The 22,371-nt window shown below is 36.6% G+C and overlaps 1 protein-coding gene across 1 annotated transcript; it reads left to right on the forward strand.

Moving 5' to 3' along the window:
* Nucleotides 1-8,935: 8,935 nt before the first annotated feature.
* On the forward strand, nucleotides 8,936-21,423 carry SLC25A18 (solute carrier family 25 member 18). The gene is made up of 10 exons (XM_070946865.1): nucleotides 8,936-8,977; nucleotides 11,334-11,440; nucleotides 12,223-12,345; nucleotides 13,109-13,164; nucleotides 14,704-14,794; nucleotides 14,904-15,022; nucleotides 17,224-17,416; nucleotides 18,380-18,534; nucleotides 19,004-19,079; nucleotides 19,922-21,423. Exons 2-10 carry the CDS (start codon nucleotides 11,421-11,423, stop codon nucleotides 20,061-20,063), a joined length of 975 nt encoding a protein of 324 aa, XP_070802966.1. The 5' UTR covers nucleotides 8,936-8,977; nucleotides 11,334-11,420; the 3' UTR covers nucleotides 20,064-21,423.
* The last annotated feature ends 948 nt before the right edge of the window (nucleotides 21,424-22,371 follow it).

A 22,371-nucleotide genomic window follows, 5' to 3' on the forward strand; every position in this document is an offset into this window, starting at 1 on the left:
TGGCCAACAAATCTAAGTACATAAATAATAGCAAACCTACTTGCAAATGGCTTATAGAAAATCTGCCAAATACATCATGCTATAAGCAAAAATAATGAAAGTAGCATTGCAAATTTATATGATAATACTTGAATTTGTTATAATGATATTTATATTTCAGTGTGAATGCTTGGATTAGTCTAATATGGTGCTTTGTTCTAACTTAATGAATCTGAAAAAGGTAAACAATTCTCCCAGAGATTGTTAAAATGTTCTATTGACATATAATTTTTCCATTGTTAATTAGATTTTATATAAAGATACGGGGTAAGACAGTGCTTGTCCTCATCCCTTAGCCTCTACTCTTCCCACTGTTTGTGACTAAATAGAAAAGTTCCAATATTTATTTGAGTTTCTCTGCTGCATTCTACCTGGAGTGACTTCATACCAAACATGAAAAGCAATGCAGAAATGAGAAAAATGTTCTGTGTCCCATCCCTGTTGCAGTCCCAAAACCAAATTAAAGACAAGCAGATTCACAGTCATAACCATTTCAGACGACCTGATGCAGTTAAGAACAGCTAGCATCTTGTCTGCTAAGCAACTAATACAACTGTTAGGGGCAGTAATTTTCCTAGGAACATGTTAAAAGAAAAGAAAAATATGTTTTCTTACATATACCTTATTCATCCCATGTAACTTTGGCATGCAAATTATTTTTAATTATTTTACCAATTTCTAAGAAACTAAAAAGAATAACCTAATTTTATAAACTGGTAGGCGAAGAACGTATAAAATTGATGTAAAGAGCCCATTTCAAAGAGCCCATCTTTAGTTAGCATTCTAAAGCATTCTGTTCTTCCATTTCATCTCTTCTAGTACGTTAGTTTGGAAACACATTTCAAAGGCATTGTATTCTGCTCTTTGAAACAAATTGGTTGGTTATGGGGCATGCTTAGAAAGGGAAGACCCAACTGCTCAAAACAAGGAAGCAGGGTTTTGGTTGTGAAAAGTCTGCAATCAGCTTATCTGGATGAACTTAAAACCATCCCTCCATAAACATTTAGGGTAACAGTGTAATCTGTCATATCTATTAAGCATGTGATTTTTAGTTACTTCTAGGGAGCCAATGAATTAGGGTTTTGGCTTTATTTCATTAAAAAAGGTTTGCTTTTCAAATAATAAATTATCTTGTACAGTCAAGATCAATGAATAACACAGCTAGAGCTTGTCTGATCATGGGTTCAGGCCTTACGCTTGCTGTGATGAACAAGCCGTCTAATGCAATAATCTTCTCACTCCAACCTATCTGTGTCTGCTTACCAGTTAGATGGGGTGCAGAATATTTCACCTGTGCAAGATCTTTGCTTTTCATGTGGAAATATTTTTTTTAAATCCTGTTTGCTTTTCTCTAAACCTTTGGGAATAGAGTATGGTAGAAAATAAGATTGTGGGATCATTTAGAATAATGCTTTTCAAAATGAAAAGTCTTGGTGGTTAAAGTTAACTCATGTAATCACTACTTGAAATGTGTTTCGCCTCTGCTCCCCAAAATAACTACTTACATATTAGCAATTTGAGGGTTTTTCCTCCTTACTCATGGTTAAAATTTTAAAATAAACCTTTGGTATTATTTACCAGCAGTAGTATTTTGTTAGTTATATATGTTTTACTCCAACTGGTATCTCCTATTCAATAGTGATTATTGTCTTAACGGCAAGTTAAAAGTTTTCTTTTATCAAGAGGTGGCTGTTAATTTAATGAGCTTCTGAATTCTAAACCTTGATGGAAGAGAATAATGATAAGATAGTTTACTTTTCTTTGATCCCAAATCAGGATTTTTTGGCTTTCAAAGAAAAAGAATTATTATGTTATATAAATGCATAGACATATTACTCCTTTGTTAGTATATCATTCTGAACCTACTCAAGATTTATTACCATTTTACTAAAAGGTTTTCTCAGTATAAGTCAATGTTACAATATGTTCTATGTAATTAGTCCCACTGCATTTTTCTTCAAATTTTAAGTAAAGAGCCTTAAGAAAAGAGTTCTTAAACACCAGAGAATGTAATTAGTTTTTTGCTTGAATTCAAATTCTATCTAGCACAGGTGGAAGGAAATAGGAAGAAGGCCCAACTTCTGGGTTCTCTTGAGTTTTCACCAAATTATGCCCTGTAGTGGCCTTTATAAGAGTTAAGGAAGCTGGACTTTCTTTCCTCACAATGAAGCATGAGCATTGTATAAAGCATCTTTTAATGCTCACCTTTACTACTATATTCAGTTTTTAAAGAAAATATAAACTATTTCCCCTGATTCAGAGGTAACTTCCTATATGTTTAAATTTGCAGTGGTGAAATTATGAGGCAGTGATAGAAGGTGACAGTTTATAATGTCAGACTAGGCAAGCATTCTGGGGAACAAGTAGGAAAAGATATGTAGAAGCACATCAAAATAGGATGTTTAAATTCTACCTAGAAAAATGGAAGATAAGAGATTCCAATAAGGAGTCTTTAGTAACAGGTCTGCATGAATACATATGCCAGTGACAAGGATAATTTAATGAGTGCAAGTAGGAGAAAGGTGAGAACATTCATCTCGATACTCCCTGTGAGCTTCAAGGGTACTTGAAAGCAGTGATGGATTTGAAAGCCTAGCATATCTGAATACATAATTTCCTCACCGTACTGTGAATCTGAAAGAAAAGCCGTAGGTTAGCCTGCTCTTCACACTGAATTTCAAAGACATATTTTAGCTGCTAAAGCCAGCTAAAATCTTAGAACCAGATGATAATCTTTTGAGTCAGAGGAGTTCTTATTAAGAAAGGTTTTGTCAACAATTTGCTTTGTCATACTTTTAAAGAGAATTTAGATGCTGATAAGCTGTAAAAAGGTAAAACAAATATGTGTCTTGAGCACGGATCTGCCAGGTGTAATTGGCGGGTCCTACAGTGCAGAATTCATTCAGTCCTGGATATCAAGAGAATAGCCGTTACCTCTAACGGCAGCCTTTCCTAACTGATGTTCTCCAGATTTATGGACCTACTATTCCGAGAATTTCTCAATTGACATGGCCAAAAGTATCAATTTGGAGGAAGGCTGCTCTCCATGATCAATGACGCCATCAAAATAAGACAAAATCCTTAAATCCTTTATATAAACCTTTACATTTAGCCATCATCTTAGCTGAGCATAAAATGTAAATTTTTCACTTAGCTGCAACTTCATTTAAATTATATCAGGTTCTAAATGTGACAATTATTCATTCTCCCAAGAAGTATAAATTGCAAGTTAGATGTAATAATTCACTATATGACCTGCTTATTCTGGTATTTTGCTTTTTCATAATAGTTTGATGCTAGAAGCTAGAAGAATTACTTAGCAACAAAGCACAACAATAATGCTGCTTTCTCCTGGTTTACTTAGGTAGCTGAAAAATTTAAATGGGAAGCATTTTGTAAGATTCTTAAGGTTGCAAATTAGATTTGGCAGTTGTTAGTTGAACCTCATTGGAAATATTAACACTGAAATAGAAATATTTTTTTCTCCAAACTTTCTACATTTTTAAAGTATCCAGTTGTTTCATTGTTAATTGCCCTGTTTATTTTTTATCTGCACAGCTGAATTTTTCCATCCTAAATAAAAGGAAAAAAGGTTTTCTAATTTGGAGGAAAAAAGAAATGGAGGCCAGTTGTGGGAAAATATTTGTGGTATAAATATGTCAATATTCTGATTTTGAGCTGGCAATGTTTTACCAATCATAACCATTCCTAAAATTTTGTTTCTTGGGTCAAGCATTGTATGGGTAGAAAGGAGCTATTTTATTGTAATTAAGATTGTAAAGAATGTAATTTGTCTGTTAAAGTCAGAGAAAGGGAATGTTTCTTTTTATGAATGCTAGCATCTAGATAATGTTTTTGGTCTTGGAAGCCTTGCACATCAAATCCCAGTCTCCATGAAGCATCAATACAATTTTTAGTCTACAGAACTATGAGTCATTATTGTAAGAGATCTCTCACCATCAAGCTGTGAAAATATCTAACAAACCCTGGCAAGAGACTGACATAGTCTGGGCTATGCACAACAATGAACTTTCCACCCCACCACAGAGTGAACTTGTGCTGCAGAAGCTACCATCAGCCCATTGTTTAGAGACAACACCATGGATGAAAGCAACGATCCCCATATCTTCCTCTGTATTTATCACCTGGAGCTCAGGTACCTCATTGCTCCTGAAAAGCCCTGGTCAATTCCCTTGTCCATGGACTATAGTATCAGGGATCCTTTCTTTCCTCTTTGGAAACAGCAAAGAGCTAGGTTTGAACTTTCCTGGTCAATACTGGAAAAGGGAATACTATTTATTTTTATATTGTTTATATTTTCTCTTGTCCTACTGATTCCCTGGCAGTGACAGTTACCTCAATAGCTAGTTTAATAATGTGTGTTTGGATAATTTTTAAAGGTTCATTTTTTTTAAAAAAAAGAGTTTTGATCTTTAGAGATCTGTAGATTTTATTTCCATAAGAATGTGTTATTTTGTATAAAATATGTTCTTAAAATAGTATTTGGTCTGTGTGTATCTGAGAGAGTGTGTGGGGAATGGGGATGAGAATCATTAGGAACATTAAACAATAGCTTTATGTAAATCAGAGCAATAGTTTGTCTCACCTTTATCTCTAGAGACTGGCACCATCTCTAGATTTTCAGACAGTAGCCTTTCCTAAAATAGTTACTTTAGACAATTTTGCCTGGAGAGGCTGATAATTAAATCTGAGAATTTTTTTTTAATACAAAACCATGCGACTTAACCACTGAGCTACCAGATCTGTATTATTATTAAATTTTATTTGGCCAATAGTGATAAAATCCTGCTACATGATACTTATTAATTTCTGTTGTACAAAATGTAGAAGGTATAGTGTTAATAATTTTAGAGTAAATTGGAAATTTCTTAACATTGTCAAATCACTTATTCAATGCAGGATTTGCAAGAGAGCAACTAGTGGTGTGATCAAGGCATTCTTTTCTTCTCATCAGACATAGATTTGTATGTAACTGTTTTTGATTTTAGGGAATAGTTTTGCCCTTTCCAGGAGATAAAATGGTGCAAATTACTGAGGCCAGAATAGCAAAACTGACCCAACTATATACACCTATACCGTCTTTGTTTCAGTTAGTATTTTGGTTATCCTTCAAAATATATTCTTTTAGCAATTATGTTGTGTTGTTTATAAAATACCATATGAAAAATCTTTAATTTCAGCAGATTTATGTGACAAATAGATAATTATAATACCAGTTTGCAAAAAAAACCCCAAAGTGCTCTGAAAGGTTCCTGCAGAATAAAGAAAAAGAGAGGGACATTTTGAGGGAAAAATGACCACAACAGGAATTCTGGATCACATCTGAGAAACTAATATTAAACATGAGGTGTTGTGTTTTTTTTTTTTAACTCTGGAGAAACAGCACCCATCATCCATTCAGGAAGACTTAATGAGGAAGTAACGGGAGTGATGATTGTTTAAAAAGCCAGAGCCGTAGCATGTTTCTCTTCTGCGTAAAGTAACCAAAGAGATCTGTAATATTCATCTGCCTTCGCAAAGTTGCCTATGGCAGTGATTCCTTTCCTGTTGGGTGGAGCAGTCTCTGCCCCCCTTTTTTCAGCAGCCCAGCCAGTAAATCACATGCTGTTTCCTTTTTCCCTCTCCATTGTAAAGCCTACGCGTTTAGGGACTGTAAAAAGTTTGCAATCTTTTTTTGCCAGTGCAAGAATTCTGTGCCTGCCTGGCATAGTAATAGGAGTGGTCCATAACTCTTCATTAGCATAGAGCAGGCTGCATGGTATGCAAGCAATCACCGGTTCCCCCACAAAGGGTCTTTTTCTTCAAAAGAAGTCTTGCCAATGAATGTATTTCCCATGCACTGATATTAATACAAGCTGCTGTTAAAAAGTGTCTTCTCTGTGGCTGTAAGGACTACTTTTACAAAACGCTTAGATTCACTCTGGATCTGTTGTTGCCGAAGATCACTGACTGAAGTGGAACCCTGACTATAACTGGCCTGCTCTGCTATCTATGCAATCAGTACAAAAAGCTTCAAAAAGATTTTACTGCAAATTTCCTTTGCACCCACACAGCAGCTGGCGACAATGAGGAAGTTCTGCATTGGCTTTTTCAGCCAGGTATGTTATGTGGAAATGTTCGCTATAGCAATTATCTTCATTCCATCAAATGCTTCCTATTATTAGTTAAGATCAAAACACTTGCTAAACTTTGAGTTCTTGTCCAATTATTAATATCAGGCCTATGATTAATAGGACATGACAGGAAACTATTAGCTTTAAAACAGGATTGGACAACCATTTTGTGCTTATAACTGTTTTGTATTTCAGGACCATATTTTTTTAGGGAGTGGGGAGAGTTACTACAAGTGTATTCATGTTACATTGGTGTCACAAATTTTAGCTTGTTTTTTTCCTGGGGTCTTGCGAAGATGTTGCTTGCTTTTTTACACTTTTTTCAAACTTACGACTTGCACTGCTGTTCTTACATGTTACCTGCATAACTGCAGGTACTTGTCCAGACAATCTCTGAGAATCAATCTCTGGAAGGGGAAAAAAAGGACAATTTTAAATAACATGCACGTATGCATAAATACATGACTAACATTATGAAAGGAATATTTGAGAACCATCCTCTAGGTTCCAAGTCTTTTGGTTAGCAACTAGTTTTAACAGAAAAACTTTTGGCCTTTACCAGAAAACCGATTAAAATCCACCCTACGTTATTTTAGACAGCTAGACTATTCTTCAGTTGTCAGATAAGGGTCACATTTATGCTGATACGTTCAGTTTGTTGTTAATCTTAAAATTCTAACTTTTTGTAAATGATTCTCATGAATTAATTTCAAAAGGGTTTTGTTTTCTCACCCTCATTTTCATTTTTTAAAAAAATATTTACAATACATACATCAAATACAGAAGGAAAAACCTTACATACATCTGTTAATAGCTAAATGAAGTCTGTTTAATTGGGCATGCTTTCAGTTCCCCAGTAAATAAAACTAGACTATTTGTGTGCTGTTTATTCTATAGAGATTACTAGTTACATTTTGTCAAAATATCCATTTGCTTCTTTTGTTTCCAAAGTCATTTTTGAAGGCAAAGCTTTTTCCAGTTTCTACAGCATATTATTTTAATGTCAGTAAATTGATAAACAACATTTTGCAATGTTATGGATATAGCAAAATGTAATATAAAATTAAGTTGACATGGTTTTTTTTAAAATGATTTTTGTGTTTACTAGAAGGAAAATAATTTCAAATACAAATATCCAAAGCAAGCAACATACCAGAATCCATCTTACCTCATTTAAACATTACTGATTAAACTCATACTATTCCTTTACACAATGGCCTTTGAGCAACAAAATCTATTCAAGAAAGACAACATTATTTGAGAAATTTCTAAAAGGATAACATCAACTGAAATATATTTGAAAGTGGTAAGGTTGTATATCAGTTTCAAAAGGGTTTTAGTAGTTAATCTACTTTGGCCTTGAATCTTTGTGAGCTGAGGAGGTTATAGTTAAAACATGCCCTTTGATGATCTTATACTTCAACATCTCATTTCAATGCTTTTTAAAATTAAAAATATTTTAAATAAATTTACAAAATTAAAACTATGGTAACTAAAATCCCAAAACACTTCTAAAATGAAATATTTCAATTGTGTAACAAGGTGTAGTAAACAAAAAGAATGTGTTTAGCCTCTTGGAAGACTGGATTGATTTTGAGAACAGATCCTGCTAGATGGGGAAAGGCAGGCTGGCTGATGTAATGGCTGGTATCTTCTCTACCTTTAAACACCGCTGTGTTTCTTAAATGTTGTTAAAATTGTAATGCATTGCTATTCTTAATGCTGATAGAGAGCCAGGTTTGGAAGCACTGACTTTCTAAGTTCACCAGGAGTTGAAGGGGGTTGCTTGTACTGCATATTACAAGTTTCTTTTTCACCTTTTTCATACTTCTAAGGCCGCTCAACCCTTTGGCTTTGGGTATATGCAAAATAAAAACAAGGATATAAAACATCGAACAGCAGAAAAGGAAAGTCATTCCTGTGGAGCAAACATCCACTAAAAAAAACTAACCTCCCACTCTAGATCAGAGCCTGGAGCAAAAGCTTGGTCTTTAAGGTATACCTAAATAACTAGAGACTATGACAGCATCAGGTGACATTGCTAAATTCTGTCCAATCTTATTGAATAAGTAGAAACAGGAGAGAGACTGTCCCTCAAGTAGTTAAACTATACAGCATATGCCTCATAGGTGACAACCAGCACCTTGATTTGTATCTGGAAGCCTACTGGTCACTAGTACAGCTTGCAGTGGGAGGTCGCATTGTGGACTAGCTATTTCTGAGTTGTCTTCAAGCTAAGGCCCATTGCATTTGCCCACATGCAGGATGTGGCATGAGTCACCATGTAAAGAAACTTCTGGTCCAGAAACTGGCTTAATGAATCTTATGTAAAAGTCTTACTGATCATAAATGTTTCTTGGCTGTATTTGCCCATTAAGAGTCATGGAAGACCCCTAATTGTTCACTGATCTGTAATTGATTTGGGAGTATGAAATCTCATCGCATAATAGCACATTAATGGAATATAATGTTATCAGTCAATATAACCTTGCTTGAGAAATTAGAGCTTGACTAAATGAACTGAAATGTACAGCATTTGTTTAAAATTGTCCTCATCCAATGGAAAAGGCTTGAGCTGGAGTTTGTTCCTTTTTTTCCTGGACCTAAAATAAGATGAACAGCGAGAAAGAAAAAAGGGTTTCCTGTGTATATTCAGATATACACTGAATATTACTGGGAATTTGTGGACAGTCCCTTAAAAGAGGCATGAGTGGTGGTTTTTTTTAAGGATTCCAGATGTGAGTCAGATGCTTAAAAATGAGAGAGGAGGAAGGGAGGAACCCAACTGCTTGAAAATAAGGAAGGTAAGTTTCCCAACTTTTCTGACTTTACATTTCATTCATGAAGTATTTCAGTATTTATCATTCCAAAAGCAATCTACAAATTCATGGCATTCTTCGTGCAAATGAATTTGGGGACGAATGGTCTAACAAATGGGACAAACTAGTGAGAATGCTAATTAGTGTAAGTGGAAAGGGAGAGTCCATTTCTTCAGTGAAATTAGATGTGAATTAGGAGGAGGTAGTTTATAGCCATTTATTTCTAACATTGCTACAGGAGTAATTATTTCCAAAACCTCTTGTAGTTTCTAAACATTTGTGTCTGATGTGTATTATATGTATAATTAAAACTGCATTTGTGCTCTATAAAGCACTGTACGGATACATTTGCGCTAACTATTATAATTATTCCACCAACCAAATGCTGAAACTGTTTTATTTTGAAGTGGCTACTTAATGTATGATTTTTGACATTTGAATAAGGTGGATTTTTTTTACAGTAGAGGAAAAAGGTTGTGGATTTGAGAAATCAGGTCAATTTCACAGGAATGGTTTATGATATTTCTATTTTTTAAAGTTTATATTGCAGGTGGACATTTGACCTTTTTTAATTGAGTAGGTATATTTTAGTACTTTTTCGAAGTTTGGCATTACCATTTTTTAATAACACTCAAAATATGTAAAGATAGTTTGTTTTGCCACAACTAATGTATATGAGGGCTCGCTATGTATTTTTTTTACACAGTTGCATGGAGATAGATTGCTCTAGAAGTTTAAAACATCAATAATACGCATCATGCAGACTTACTTTTTCAGTGCTAGTATTGCAATTCCAAAGCTTATATAAAATGTTTACATAAGAATTATGACTAATCGTAAAACTATTGGTGAAATTTTTTCTGTTATATGATTCATCGTTTGTATATGTTGTACTATCTTTGCAAAATAAAAAAAAAGTTTGTAGGGCTGCTAGAAAAAAATTATATAATGACTGAACAACATAGTAAAGTTTATAAATATACCCAGGGTGAGTTTGTTTGTTTTAGCTGTACCATATCCAGTTGAAAGCAGAAAAATACCATCATTTTCTCTTGATGCTATTTCCTGGTTGAAACAAAAAGACATATTTAACTTTACATTTAGCACACTGGTTGGTTTCAGAGAATACAACACAGATTGCATAGATTTTTCCACCCATTTATGGTAGGTTGTTTGGTTCTAGCTTAATGTGTTTTACAGAACTCCATCTTTATGGCTTAGAAATCATATTTTATGACTGAATGTTTGTAAATCCAGCTGTTTCTGACTTATCTAATAAACCACAATTTCTACCTTTGAATTAATAAAAAAGAAAGGAAAAAGCACAGAAACATTGCCTACCCAAAATTATTTTAAATTAATAACTAGTTTTTAAACAAACATTTAAACCTTGATTATACAAGAGTTGGTCTTTCAATCGACAATGGTGAATAGACCATAATCATAATTTACAAATATGACCACTGTCACCAATTCAGTTCAGATGTCAGCCATGCTTAAACTATAATTAGCTAAATAGTACACTGGACTATAAATGTGGTGTAATAAATGCAAAGTCTGGAGGTACAGAACACATTAGCCAAAAACCTAGCATGGGTTAGAGTGGGGTGTGGTCCGGTTTATTAATTCCAGTGATTTTGGAATTATGTAGAAGGATAGATCTAGAGAATTTTAAATCATTTTGTCTTTTTTAAAAAAATCACAAACCACAAATATTTTAGCTCTTCTAGCTCTTATTTTCACATTAACTACCATGGTAGATAAAAGCCACACCTGAGTAATATTTGCAAGCCTCCTCTTTTTCCAGATGGATGTTTGTTTACTTCTCCTTCCCTTACTTCACAAAGAGATTCTACAGTGGCCTGAGGTTCCCTGAAATGTCTTTTTCAACATTTGCAGGGTGTGGGCTGAATTCTGTGGATCTGATTGTTCTTTTTTGTTCGTGGTCTGGAGCCAGATGTTACTGAATTGTAACTCCTTGAAATTTTTGGTGTTCGCATCCCTCTTGCAGAGCGGAAGCTCGCTTGACGTTACCTTGAGTAAACTAACTGAAGATCACACATCTCATTTTACTCTAATGTTACTGAGTGCTTATTTTTCAGCTCCATAGACCTCAGATGCATTCATATGTAAGTGTGAGGGAAGGTTGTTAGGAGACAGGGAAAGTATCTAGTATAAACTGGCTTATTAGGGAAAAGAACGGAAGAAAAGAACCACATTTATTCAGCAAACTTTCCTGAAAATCCCCGGGACTTGATTGAGCTATGAACACCCAATTCTTATTTTTGAACTGTGTGATTTGTTATCCAATAAAGAAAGAGGAATTGTTTTCTGTCTCCAGTTAAATTAAGACAGCAAAGACAGTGTTCCTTAATGTCAAAGAATTTCCTGGGTCTGTTGTAGCAGCAGCCGCCATCACCCAAGGAAAATGACAAGCAAGAAGATCAGGTCAGTAGTGCCTTTGTGTGCTTGGTTTTCAAAGGTCTGTTCATGTGATGTTTGTCATTATTGAGAGAAATAAGGATGTTGAAGATAAGAGCAAAATTTAACTGAAGGAGGTCAAAGGGTTCACAATCTACTGTAAATTTCCTAAGGGTGGAAATTAATAATAACTGCAATGATTGGAACTGCTTTGGCCAACATTCTCCCATTCTATAATAGGGACTCCTCAAGGTGCCGTCAGCCAGGCAATGTCGGCTGGCGACCCCCAGGGGGAGGGCCTTCTCTGTGGCAGCTCCTGCCCTCTGGAACGATTTGCCCCCGGAGATACGAAGGATATCGGATCTCCGGGTTTTTCGCCGTGCCCTAAAAACCTTTCTTTTCCATCAAGCAGGGCTGGCGTGAAACACCCCCCCCCCTTTTTTTTTAGCCTTTTTTAGCCTTTTAAATTGTCAATTGGGTTTTAGTTTTAATGTTTTAAATTTTGGGCCACAGTTATATAATTCTTTTAAAAATTTTAAATTTTGTATTGGTATGTGTTTTAGTTCCAGCTGTGCACCGCCCTGAATCCACTAGGAGAAGGGCGGAATATAAATTGAATAAAATAAAATAAAATAAATAAATAAAATATTTCATAATATTTATGTTGCATTTATGTCTGGTTTTACTATACCATCATCAAAATCTGCTAAGTGTACCTCCAAGAATACCACAGAAGAGGAATGGGATTTGAAAGCATTCTCATGCTTTTTAACAAATGTTGGTAACTATTTCTATTTCTTTCTTCCCAGCCTTCCAGCAAAATTAATCAATGGAGGTATAGCTGGCCTTGTGGGGGTAACTTGTGTATTCCCCATTGATTTGGCCAAAACCCGTCTCCAGAATCAGCAAGGACGAGCAGTCTACACAGGCATGTGCGTGAGTGACGGTACAGAATATTACACTTTGAGCTGAAAGGAATCAAAATGAGTTCTATTGATTTCCTAACACTATTGAGTATGCCTCAGAATTCCATTTTCTTCACCCATAATGTTTTTGATATATCTTATAAAGCAGCAACACTCAAAATTTCTAACCTGTATGTTGCAGACCCAGCAATTGTGACAAGCACAAGGTTGGGAAAGATGCTAGAGTTGATGGGGAAAATTACATTTCCCACAGTTGCTAGCCAGCCTAATTACCTGAGTGTCAATGATATAATGTTACCATCATTCAGAAATAAAATCAATAATGAAAAAGAATCCTGTTGCATATTTACTAAAAGCTGAATGTAATTGAGCTTTTCAACTGTCTTGGTGCCATAGCTAAGAAGGTCTTGCTACCCTAAGGAGAATATCCCATCACCCATCTCCTCCCACTTATGACGGCATGACTGTAACTTTGTTGCTTATATCCTTACGATTTATATTGATATTGTTTCCTGATTGTTTATTTGTACCCTATGACTATCATTAAGTGTTGTACCTTATGATTCTTGACGAATGTATCTTGTCTTTTTATGTACAGTGAGAGCATATGCACCAAAGACAATTCCTTGTGTGTCCAATCACACTTGGCCAATAAACAATTCTATTCTATTCTAAACATGATGGAAGAACAGTGAACAAGAAATAATTAGGCACATGAACATCAACTTTGAAATAGTTTTTGTAATTGTTTCTCCCTCTCATATTCTAGGCAAGATTGTTTGGTGAAGACAATACGCTCAGAAGGGTTGTTTGGCATTTATAGAGGTAATCCCTATAGAAATGGAAGGGCTTTACTTTGCTCTGAAATTTTAATAATTTGTTTTTTTACAATAGCTAAATTTAAAGTGAAACACGTGATTTGAAAATGTCTCTCTGTGTGTAAATATATATATATGTATGTGATGGTTGAAAATTGGAAATGAAATAATAACATTGCATGGAGGAATTTAAAAATAACATATATAGAATGTTTTTTCTTAATTCCTGTCAATTCCAGCTCATCTGGTGAACTTTTGGAAACTTTAGTTCAAAAGCATCTGGAAGATTCCAGATTGCCAATTCCGGTGTAGTAATTAAAGGTAGTTTCAAGAAAAAAGTACTATAAAAGTACATGCTGCATTCTATTAATGTTTATTCAAAGGCAAATGCTATACAGTTCAAGAATTAGTCTCCCAAACAGTATTTCGTTGGAAGTTTCGGGCTTGTTCTGGTACCAGGATCTTTGGCCACCATCCATCACTTGTGAGATTATATTCTGGAAACTAGCTTTATGCCATTCATAGTCTTCCTTTTTTAAATCTCTTGGTTCCTTTCATAAAAACTTGACAGCCTTACTTCTTAGAGCACGTGGACCATCATCTGATATAATCCTTTTTAGACTTCAGTGTTTCAGAGTATCTTTGGGGCAGCAAAGAAAGGAATAATTGTAGGTGTAAAACATGAATGATGAGAAGCTTCCCCATGTTCTCTAAAGCCAACCTGTGCAAACATTTTCAGAAGTATAGAAAGCTTGCTTTGGTAAGGAAAGGGTGTAGTCCTAAGAACACATAGAGGACCTGGCTGGGTAAGGCCAATAGGCCATCTTGTATCTTGCAGTGCCAAACCAACTGCATTCAGAAAGCTCACAACCATTAAATAGGAATGCTCTAGCTCTCACCCCTGCCAACTTCTCTTTGCTACTCAACACAGCCAATCCATACAAAAGCATGTGTTGAGTTGAACCTATCTACATCCTTCATGACTGAATTTGAAACGTGAAAAAAATCGGGACATGCTGTAAGACTTTAACAGTTATTATATAATTGGTACTTTAATTTTTTTTTTTTCCTGAAGCCCTAAGAGGATAATACTTAGTTGAGTTTGGGTGATCTAAAACACTAAGGGTTAGTACTTGGATGAGAGAAATCTCATCCTCAGATCAGGAAATCCTAGGGCTGTAGGCTACACTGGGAGATCAAACAAGGCAACGCTGGTATTTTTGTATCGTTGGAAAGAAAACTACATGAAAAACACCAGGAGTTGTGTTAGACTCAGAGACTTAATGTTTCTGAATAAATGATATTTAGTATTGCATTTGCTTTATTATTATTTTGGTGGAATGTTTACTTAAGATTATACAGAGAATATAGGAAGACGGATATATATATATATCCAGTAATAATTGAAGCTTGTTTTATTTAAATATTATTGCTTTTGTGGATTCTTGTCTGCAAGTGAAAGCGATCAGCATTTCCTGTTGGGAGTAGGGATGAGCCAGTAAAGTCACCATCAAGGCTCCTTAATGCCTCTTCTGTTCTCTCCAAGGGGCTGCTGTAAACCTCACTCTTGTCACTCCTGAAAAGGCGATCAAGTTGGCAGCCAATGATTTCTTCCGACAGTTGCTCTCCGTGGATGGGTATGGGGAAAAAAGCATTTGTTCTCTGTTTGTAATCTTGCTCCAGTCTGAGCATTGTTTCCATCTGCCCTTTTGAACTGGTCCTGTACCTTTGTGCTATTCCTAACAGAAAAGAATTGTCATTGGCCAGCGAAATGCTGGCTGGCTGTGGAGCTGGGACATGCCAAGTGGTGGTCACAACTCCGATGGAAATGTTGAAAATTCAGCTTCAGGATGCTGGACGGTTAGGTGAGCGCCTCAATACTAGAAACTGTAAAGATTACAAAAACCAATTTGGCTTCATTTTTGTAGCAAAATTGCTTCCTGCATACATAAATGTTCATATTTGCTAGGACAGTTCTTATATTCTTATCTGCCAGCCACAAAAATACCAACAAAAAGTGTCACCTTCCCAGCTGGCCAATAAATAAGAGAATGGAAAAAACAGCAGCCAGTCAATATCTTGGTCCCATTTTATGTTTCTAATATATGTTGCTTGCATTTGCCCTTTGAATTCCAGAGAGACCAAAAATAAATTGTTACTATGGAGGGAGATGTAAGCCTTGCATTTATCCCTCTGTTATGCTTAAGACTAGGAAAATTAAAAGATCTCATCATGATGCCACTGTAGCCAAACCTCTGTGGGCAGTGGGTGAAGTCTGACCCAAACCCAAAGCTAGGAGGTGGAGCAAAGCACTTTCCAACTAGGATAAAATAACTCATTCATCAAACTCTATAGAGCTTCATCACTACAAATGGCAAACACTGCCTTTTGCCATTTTTAATGCACAGAAGCTGCCTCAGAACAGTATCTGTTCCTGCAATTGTACTGTTTGTTGTGACTCCGACTCCCGAGCCTGTCCTCATGTAGGAAGAGGACTCAGAAGGTGAAGGGGAGGAACTGACAAGGCCTCCCTCTCCAGGACCCTCCTCTGGCAATGCCTCAGGTTCCATCCGAAGGCCAGGAGGAACAGCCTGGGATGGACCAGGAGGAAGGCATTTCGGAGCACCCATTGATAGAGAGTGATAATGATGAATCCTGGCTTGATCCCAGGCAGCGTCGGAGGGAGAAGCGTGCACAGCAAAGGAAGAGGCATGGGAGGGCCAGGGATTGAGCTGAGTCACTGAGCCATGCCCCACAAGGGATAAAAGAGGGCGTGATTGCTCGGCAGGCTTTGTGACGGACAAAAGTTTAAACTCATCGTGAATCCTGCACTTCGGCTCAGATATATTTTGGACTAAACTCTTGTGGATAATTTGTCACTCTGGAAACGGACTGCAGATAAGGCCTCTCCTGCTTTTTGGGAGTACTAATTGAACTGGGCAGGCTGCCAGAACTCTCATCTGCCAGGATTTCTGGTCTGTTTATACAATAAATTATTGGCAGGCGTGTTTGATATTGCATTTGTCTGTGTGAGGACAGGGGACAGAACACAGTTACAGAGTTACTTTTGGGGAGACCAAAGGGTTATATGATATAACCAAATGCCAATGATGACGGCTTATCTTGGTGTGGAAGATGGGATTTATAGTCAAACACATCTAGAGGGCAGCAATTTGGGGTAGGCTGTTTCCCAGTGCTCATTTCCTTCTGTTGGGTTATTCAAGTTAAATCCCAGAGGAAGGTGCTGCTGTTTTTAGTACATGCACGTATAAGTGATACATGTGATAAAAACAGACTCTACATCAACCTTTCTCATCTTGGCTAGGGATTCTGGGAACGGAAGTCCAACACATCTGGAGGGCACCAGGTTGAGACAGACTGTTTTTTGTGGAGCACAACTTCTCATTTCACATCTGCAGGTGAAATCTAACTGATCCTAAATGACATAATGTCAGACATGGTGTCTGTCTTAGCTACTGTTAGAAAAACATCTGTCTTTAAATTTTCAGGGGTGGACAGGCAGCAAATTAATATAGTTTGAGGCAGATAGAGCAGTGGATTGAGTAATGCATAATGAAGCTTGTATGCAAATAGGAATATGCAACTGCCTGAAGGAATGGGAGCAGCTGGTTGAACTTACTTGACTTTGGGAGCTAAGCAGAGTCATATGCTTAGTATATGAACGAACAACCACTAAGAAATTTTTAAACTATAGATTAGACTAAGAGATTTTTTAAAAATTGAGAAACTACATCTATGTTATTGCTGGGGAAATGCATGGGACCTCACCAAGAATTGCATTTAACTCAACCAAGACTTGTTTTCCTTATTTTTACCCATGAAATGTTGAATATCTGCTTGTGTAAGACCCACAACTTTTAATAATATAGCCTTCAGAGTTCAAGATTTGATATATGTATAATTTTTGGTGAGAATTTTTTATGAAAATTTTTGCAAGCGTGGTGCAGAAACAATATGAAACCATCTTCTGTTTCAAAGAACTCAACAGAAGATGAAAGAGAGTTGCCTATTGGTAGGATAAAAGACAGGTCTTTTTGTCTTTCAGCTGTTCATCAGCAGAAAGCCCTGGGGCTGGAGGAAAGAACTGCTGCCTCTTCTCACCCACCACAAGGACAGCCTTACACCACTGGAACTATGGCGGCCTCCAAACGCCCTTCTGCCACTAGAATTGCAAGTGAACTGCTGCGCACCCAGGGGATAGCAGGCCTGTATAAAGGGCTTGGGGCCACCCTACTCAGGTGAAAAGAGTGTGTGAATCTCCTTTTTTGATAAGTTCTATGGTAGTAACATCTAATGATCTAAGAAGAGAACTCGATTGGGTTCAACATATTTTACACTCGTAAAAACGTCTCCTTTGACTTCAGAATTGGAGTCCGTTTCCCTACAACTGGCTTTTTATTTTGAATAAAATAGATCAATACTAAATATAACTTTTTGAAGAAATCCAATTCAAATCAAATTTTATTTTAGTAATTTATAAGAAAACATATCAAAAGCTTTCTCATCATCAATATATATTATGTAAAGCAAATATAAACATTGGACATTTTATATTATGGGAAATATGTGGGTCGTACATAAATCCATCTTGAAATGGATGTATAATAGCTGGAGAAACAAGGTGTAGCTTAAGTGCCAAAGGGGCTGTTAAAATCTATATTAGCCAATGAAATAAGTCTCCACTGAGAATATCTTAAAATCTTTACCTGTCTGAGGAAGAACTGTAACTTGAGTCACTGAAATGAGGGGAAGCACATGATTTGAAAATGCTGCATTACATGCTTCCAAGAAAGTAGGCAATAAAAACCCAATATACTTGCTATATCAGTGGCAAGTGATGCGACATCCAGAAAAATACGGCATCCTTCACTTAATCCTCCAGGGAAAGATTGAAGGCAAACGAGGTCCAAGCAGAAGAAGAACATCATGGCTTCAAAACCTAAGGGACTGGTTTGGACAAAACTCAGCAGCACTTTTTCATACGGCTGTTGACAAAAATAGGATTGCCAACATGATCGCCAACGTCCAATGATATGGCACAAGAAGAAGAAGAATTAGTGGCTTGGAAATTACATTTCATAAATATAAAGTTAGTCATAATTTCTTGAGTTACTAATGAAGCAAAATTAGCAACTTGCTTCAGTGAGAAATATGAAAATCTCTCCCAAGGCTTACCTAAAATATTCTACTTCTCTCAATAGGGATGTTCCTTTTTCCATCATTTATTTTCCACTATTTGCCAATCTTAACAAGTTAGGACAAAAGACCTCTGAAGAAAAAGCATCTTTCTTTCATTCATTTCTGTCTGGCTGTGTGGCGGGATCTCTGGCTGCAGTTGCAGTAACACCATTGGATGGTGAGTATTAGATGATGCTACTGCAAAAATAAAAAAAGGCTTATCTTCATCCTATCACAATTTACTACCCTGTTTTCCCCAAAATAAGACATCCCCTGATAATAAGCCCAATCGGGCTTTTGAGCGCATGGCAATAAGGCCAAGCACTTATTTCAGGGTTCAAAAAAATATAAGACAGGGTCTTATTTTCGGGAAAACATGGTACCAGCTAGTATATCTAAAACTAAAAGAGTTTGGGGCAGTTCGGGAAAGAAAGCACCACATAGTTACTACTGTAGTAAAACTCAAATCAGAGATGAGCATTTTTGCAGGTTTATTTAATTGGGCAGCTGCTTGTCCAGAAAGAAATAAGCAAATAATAAAATCTGAGTCTTGAAGATATTGCTCTGCAGTATCTGTAAATCTGTAAAGATGTGTAAGTCTTAGATCAAATTTCTTTACATAGATTAAACAAACTATCTTGTTACAGTTCTAAAAACTCGCATCCAAACTCTGCAGAAGGGACTGGGAGAAGATACCTACAATGGAATCATTGACTGTGCCAGGTAAACAGAATTAAGTAGGATTCCTGTTCTGTGAACCATTACCTAAGCATTAAACACTTGAACTCTGAAAAATATTCCCCGTACGCCAAGGCTTTAAACCCCAACTTGTCTGAACTGGTGGATACATTTGGAATTTAACAAATAAGCTGTGGATGTTCTCTTGGTTCACAAAATGGCTGCAGGTGGGTGTGAGCAATCACTCAATATCATTTGATGAAACGTTAACTGATAAAGATGTGTCTTTTTCTAACCGTAGAATTCACACAAAATGTTCTTGAGTCTGCCCTTGAGTTTACATTTACTTTGGGGTGGAGATGGGAGGTGGAGGGCATGTTTCCAAAGATAGTTCTGTGCTACCCTTAAAACTCTTAATGCCATTCCTGAAACAACAGATGTTGCATCTTCCATGTCCCAAATGCCAACTGTTGCCTGCAAAAAGCAAAACTGTGATGGAAATTCACAAAAATTAGACTCTGTCTTTCTGCAAAAATGCTGCGGCACATTTGGAATGCATAGGAGCAAAAGCAATGATATCCCTTCAATGTGGTTACTGCCCTTTTCAGACTTCTGTGGGAGCCTTTAAAACGACAGGGCTGATTTAATGAGTCAACTCATTTTAAAAGATGCGTCTTTTTTCAGATTCACTTGGAAGTCTGAAAAAGAGATATAGTTGCTTTAAAGAGAAGTGCTGCACATGTGATGCTGTGGGTTCCAGAATACCTCTTCTAAATAATTTTTGAAATATGAAAAGCCCTAATGTTTGATGCACTTCTGCTGCTGAGAGCAACAGCTGCTACTCAGGATATCTTTACTGAAATTATCTTTCTGTGAATTACCTGCAGGAAGATCTGGATTCATGAGGGTCCTTCCGCTTTTATGAAAGGAGCAGGATGTCGTGCACTGGTGATAGCTCCCCTCTTTGGCATAGCCCAAGGAGTCTATTTCATTGGCATTGGAGAATGGATCATGAGCTTTTTCCAATAGCGCCATCTTGCAGTTGAAGACGACTCTGGATTAAATTTGCACAAATTCCAAACAATCACTTGAAAACCAACAGAACCATCTTGGGAGCATTTTTGTGGATCATAAACCACCATCCAGGAAAGATGGTCTAGAAGGAATACCAATCCCAGTGTTCACCATTGCTTCTTTTTTTATTATTCAGCAGATGACTTTCAGCAAATTAGAATATAGAAGTTGTGCTTCTAAATACACACATTCTGGGTAAATCTTCATTGGATTAATTACATCTGACAGAGCATTCTTTAATTGAAAGCGTATTTGAAAGCTATAGCATCTGTAAAAACAACTGAAATAGCAAATGCAATACAAGTAGTATTCAACTGAAGACCGTAATGGGGCCTGCCCATTACAGTTGCAGATGTTGGCAGCTCTTAAGTGAGATGGCCTTGCTTAATAACTTCCACTATCTGCTTGCCTTGATGAGGCCATTAAATGAAATGCATGAGTTGTTAAGCAAAGCACGGGGTACCTCAGGGGTGGGGGGAGACCCGGGACAGGCCCAGGCCCACCTGCCCTAGACTTCCCAAGCCTCCCCTACCCCAAGGCATCCCATGCTCTGCTTCTTGGGGTCCCTGCAGGCCTTTGTCTGCTTCTTACCCAGCCCCTCACCCAAAGGGGCATAAGACGGCTACTGGCACGCAGGGGCTGTGAGGCCTTCTTTTCACTCAGCCACCCATGGAACTTGCAGGACTCTGCCTGTTCCTCAGCCATCTTCAGGGCCCAGCAGCACCCAAGTTATCTGGTTTTTTTTTGCAAAGGCTCAGAGCTGGAATGATGCAAGGATCAGCTTTCCCTACAGAGGCTGTCTCACGGCAACCTTATGCTACAGTATTCTGCAAGCAGGCACGATTGTTGCGAGCTTATAGGCCGGGGGCTCCATTTTAAAGGAGGCTCCACAAACACTCTCCAAAATTAGAGCCTCTGTAAAAAAAATTTTAAAAATGGAACCCGCTACAGGCTTCTGACAATAGTACCTGCTTTTAGAATAGCACAAAGTTGCCTTTATGGTATTTTTCTCCAAGGATGCATCTAAGCCACATCATTGCAACCCATAATCAGTTCCTGTCCAATTGTGAATGGTCTACCACCACCACCACCAAAAGGAGCTTTAGGCTAGACTGGAAGTTAGAAAAACATCCTGTAAGAAAGCAACGGCAAACCATTTCAATACTGTTGCTGAGAAAAACTATGTGCTTATATTCAGTGGAGCCACATTTGACTCGAACAAGTGTTTATATATATATATATATATATATTTATGCCTTTCTATCATTGCGTGCATAGGCTTTATACCTCTTATTTGTGCCTGGTCCAAAATGTATAGAAGTTTTAGTTGCACAGATTTACCATTCACTAATATTGGGGACAAATTCTTCCTGCAGCACTGCCAGTTTTTTAAAGGATATTAAAAATAAACTGATCCAGAATATTAGTGCCGTTTTTTTTGTCCATGAATTTTTTTTTTTAAATGTTTATTTCAAGTTTTCAAACTCGATTTATCCAAGAATTGGGACCAAAGTTAAACTTGTTCCTCCAGCAGCCTTTAATAGAGGAATGACAACTGATTGGGGAAAACAAAGCTAGGTCAAATCAGTCTCTGTAAAGAATTGGCTAGGAAAGGAGACTAATATTCACTTTCTAGTTGTACACATAACAGATTTTAAAAATAATGGTTTGAATTTCCTGACGAGAGATAAAGATCAAAATATAAGCCCAGTGATAAGGCTGAATACCTGAAAAATTAAAACCTGTTTCTCCATAAGAAAGACATACTTTAAAGGAAACCTAAGGTTCTTGTCACTAAAATGTCTGTCGCTAGATCTGTTAGTCTTAAAAAGGTAATATTCCCCCTCAAAAATATTTCAGTTTTAGAGTAACATTCATTTTATCAGACTTATAAGTTAAATTAAGAAACTTTAATATGTAAGAGGTCATGCTTTACAAAATTCAGTATATTTTATAGACAAAAGATTAAATCCATAACAATTAATTGAATAACTTGAAAACTATTATCCTATATCCATAAGGTTTGGGAGGTAATTTTTTATATTTATTTTTAAAGTATAAAATATCAGAATGTATCAGTAAGTTCAATACTATCAAACTTCTCTTCAACTTCAAAAGATTTCAAAAAGGCATACCAATGTTTCCTTGGTCTTATTACATTCATGATTAATCTTATTTTCTCATTTTCACTTAATAACTTGGAAACACTGTACCAATATCTCAAAATAAGTCAGCTTATTTTCATCTGACTAGTTATCTATGA

Source organism: Pituophis catenifer, unplaced genomic scaffold, assembly GCF_029215685.1.
Source record: "Pituophis catenifer annectens isolate HBS135680 unplaced genomic scaffold, rPitCat1.0.hap2 SCAF_7, whole genome shotgun sequence".
Taxonomy (NCBI): Eukaryota; Metazoa; Chordata; class Lepidosauria; order Squamata; family Colubridae; genus Pituophis; species Pituophis catenifer.

Coding starts and splice junctions, on each gene's coding strand:
- SLC25A18 (XM_070946865.1), top strand. CDS start 11,421: ATGACAAGCAAGAAGATCAG. Junction 11,441..12,222: donor ATGACAAGCAAGAAGATCAG/GTCAGTAGTGCC, acceptor CTTTCTTCCCAG/CCTTCCAGCAAAATTAATCA. Junction 18,535..19,003: donor TGCAGTAACACCATTGGATG/GTGAGTATTAGA, acceptor ATCTTGTTACAG/TTCTAAAAACTCGCATCCAA.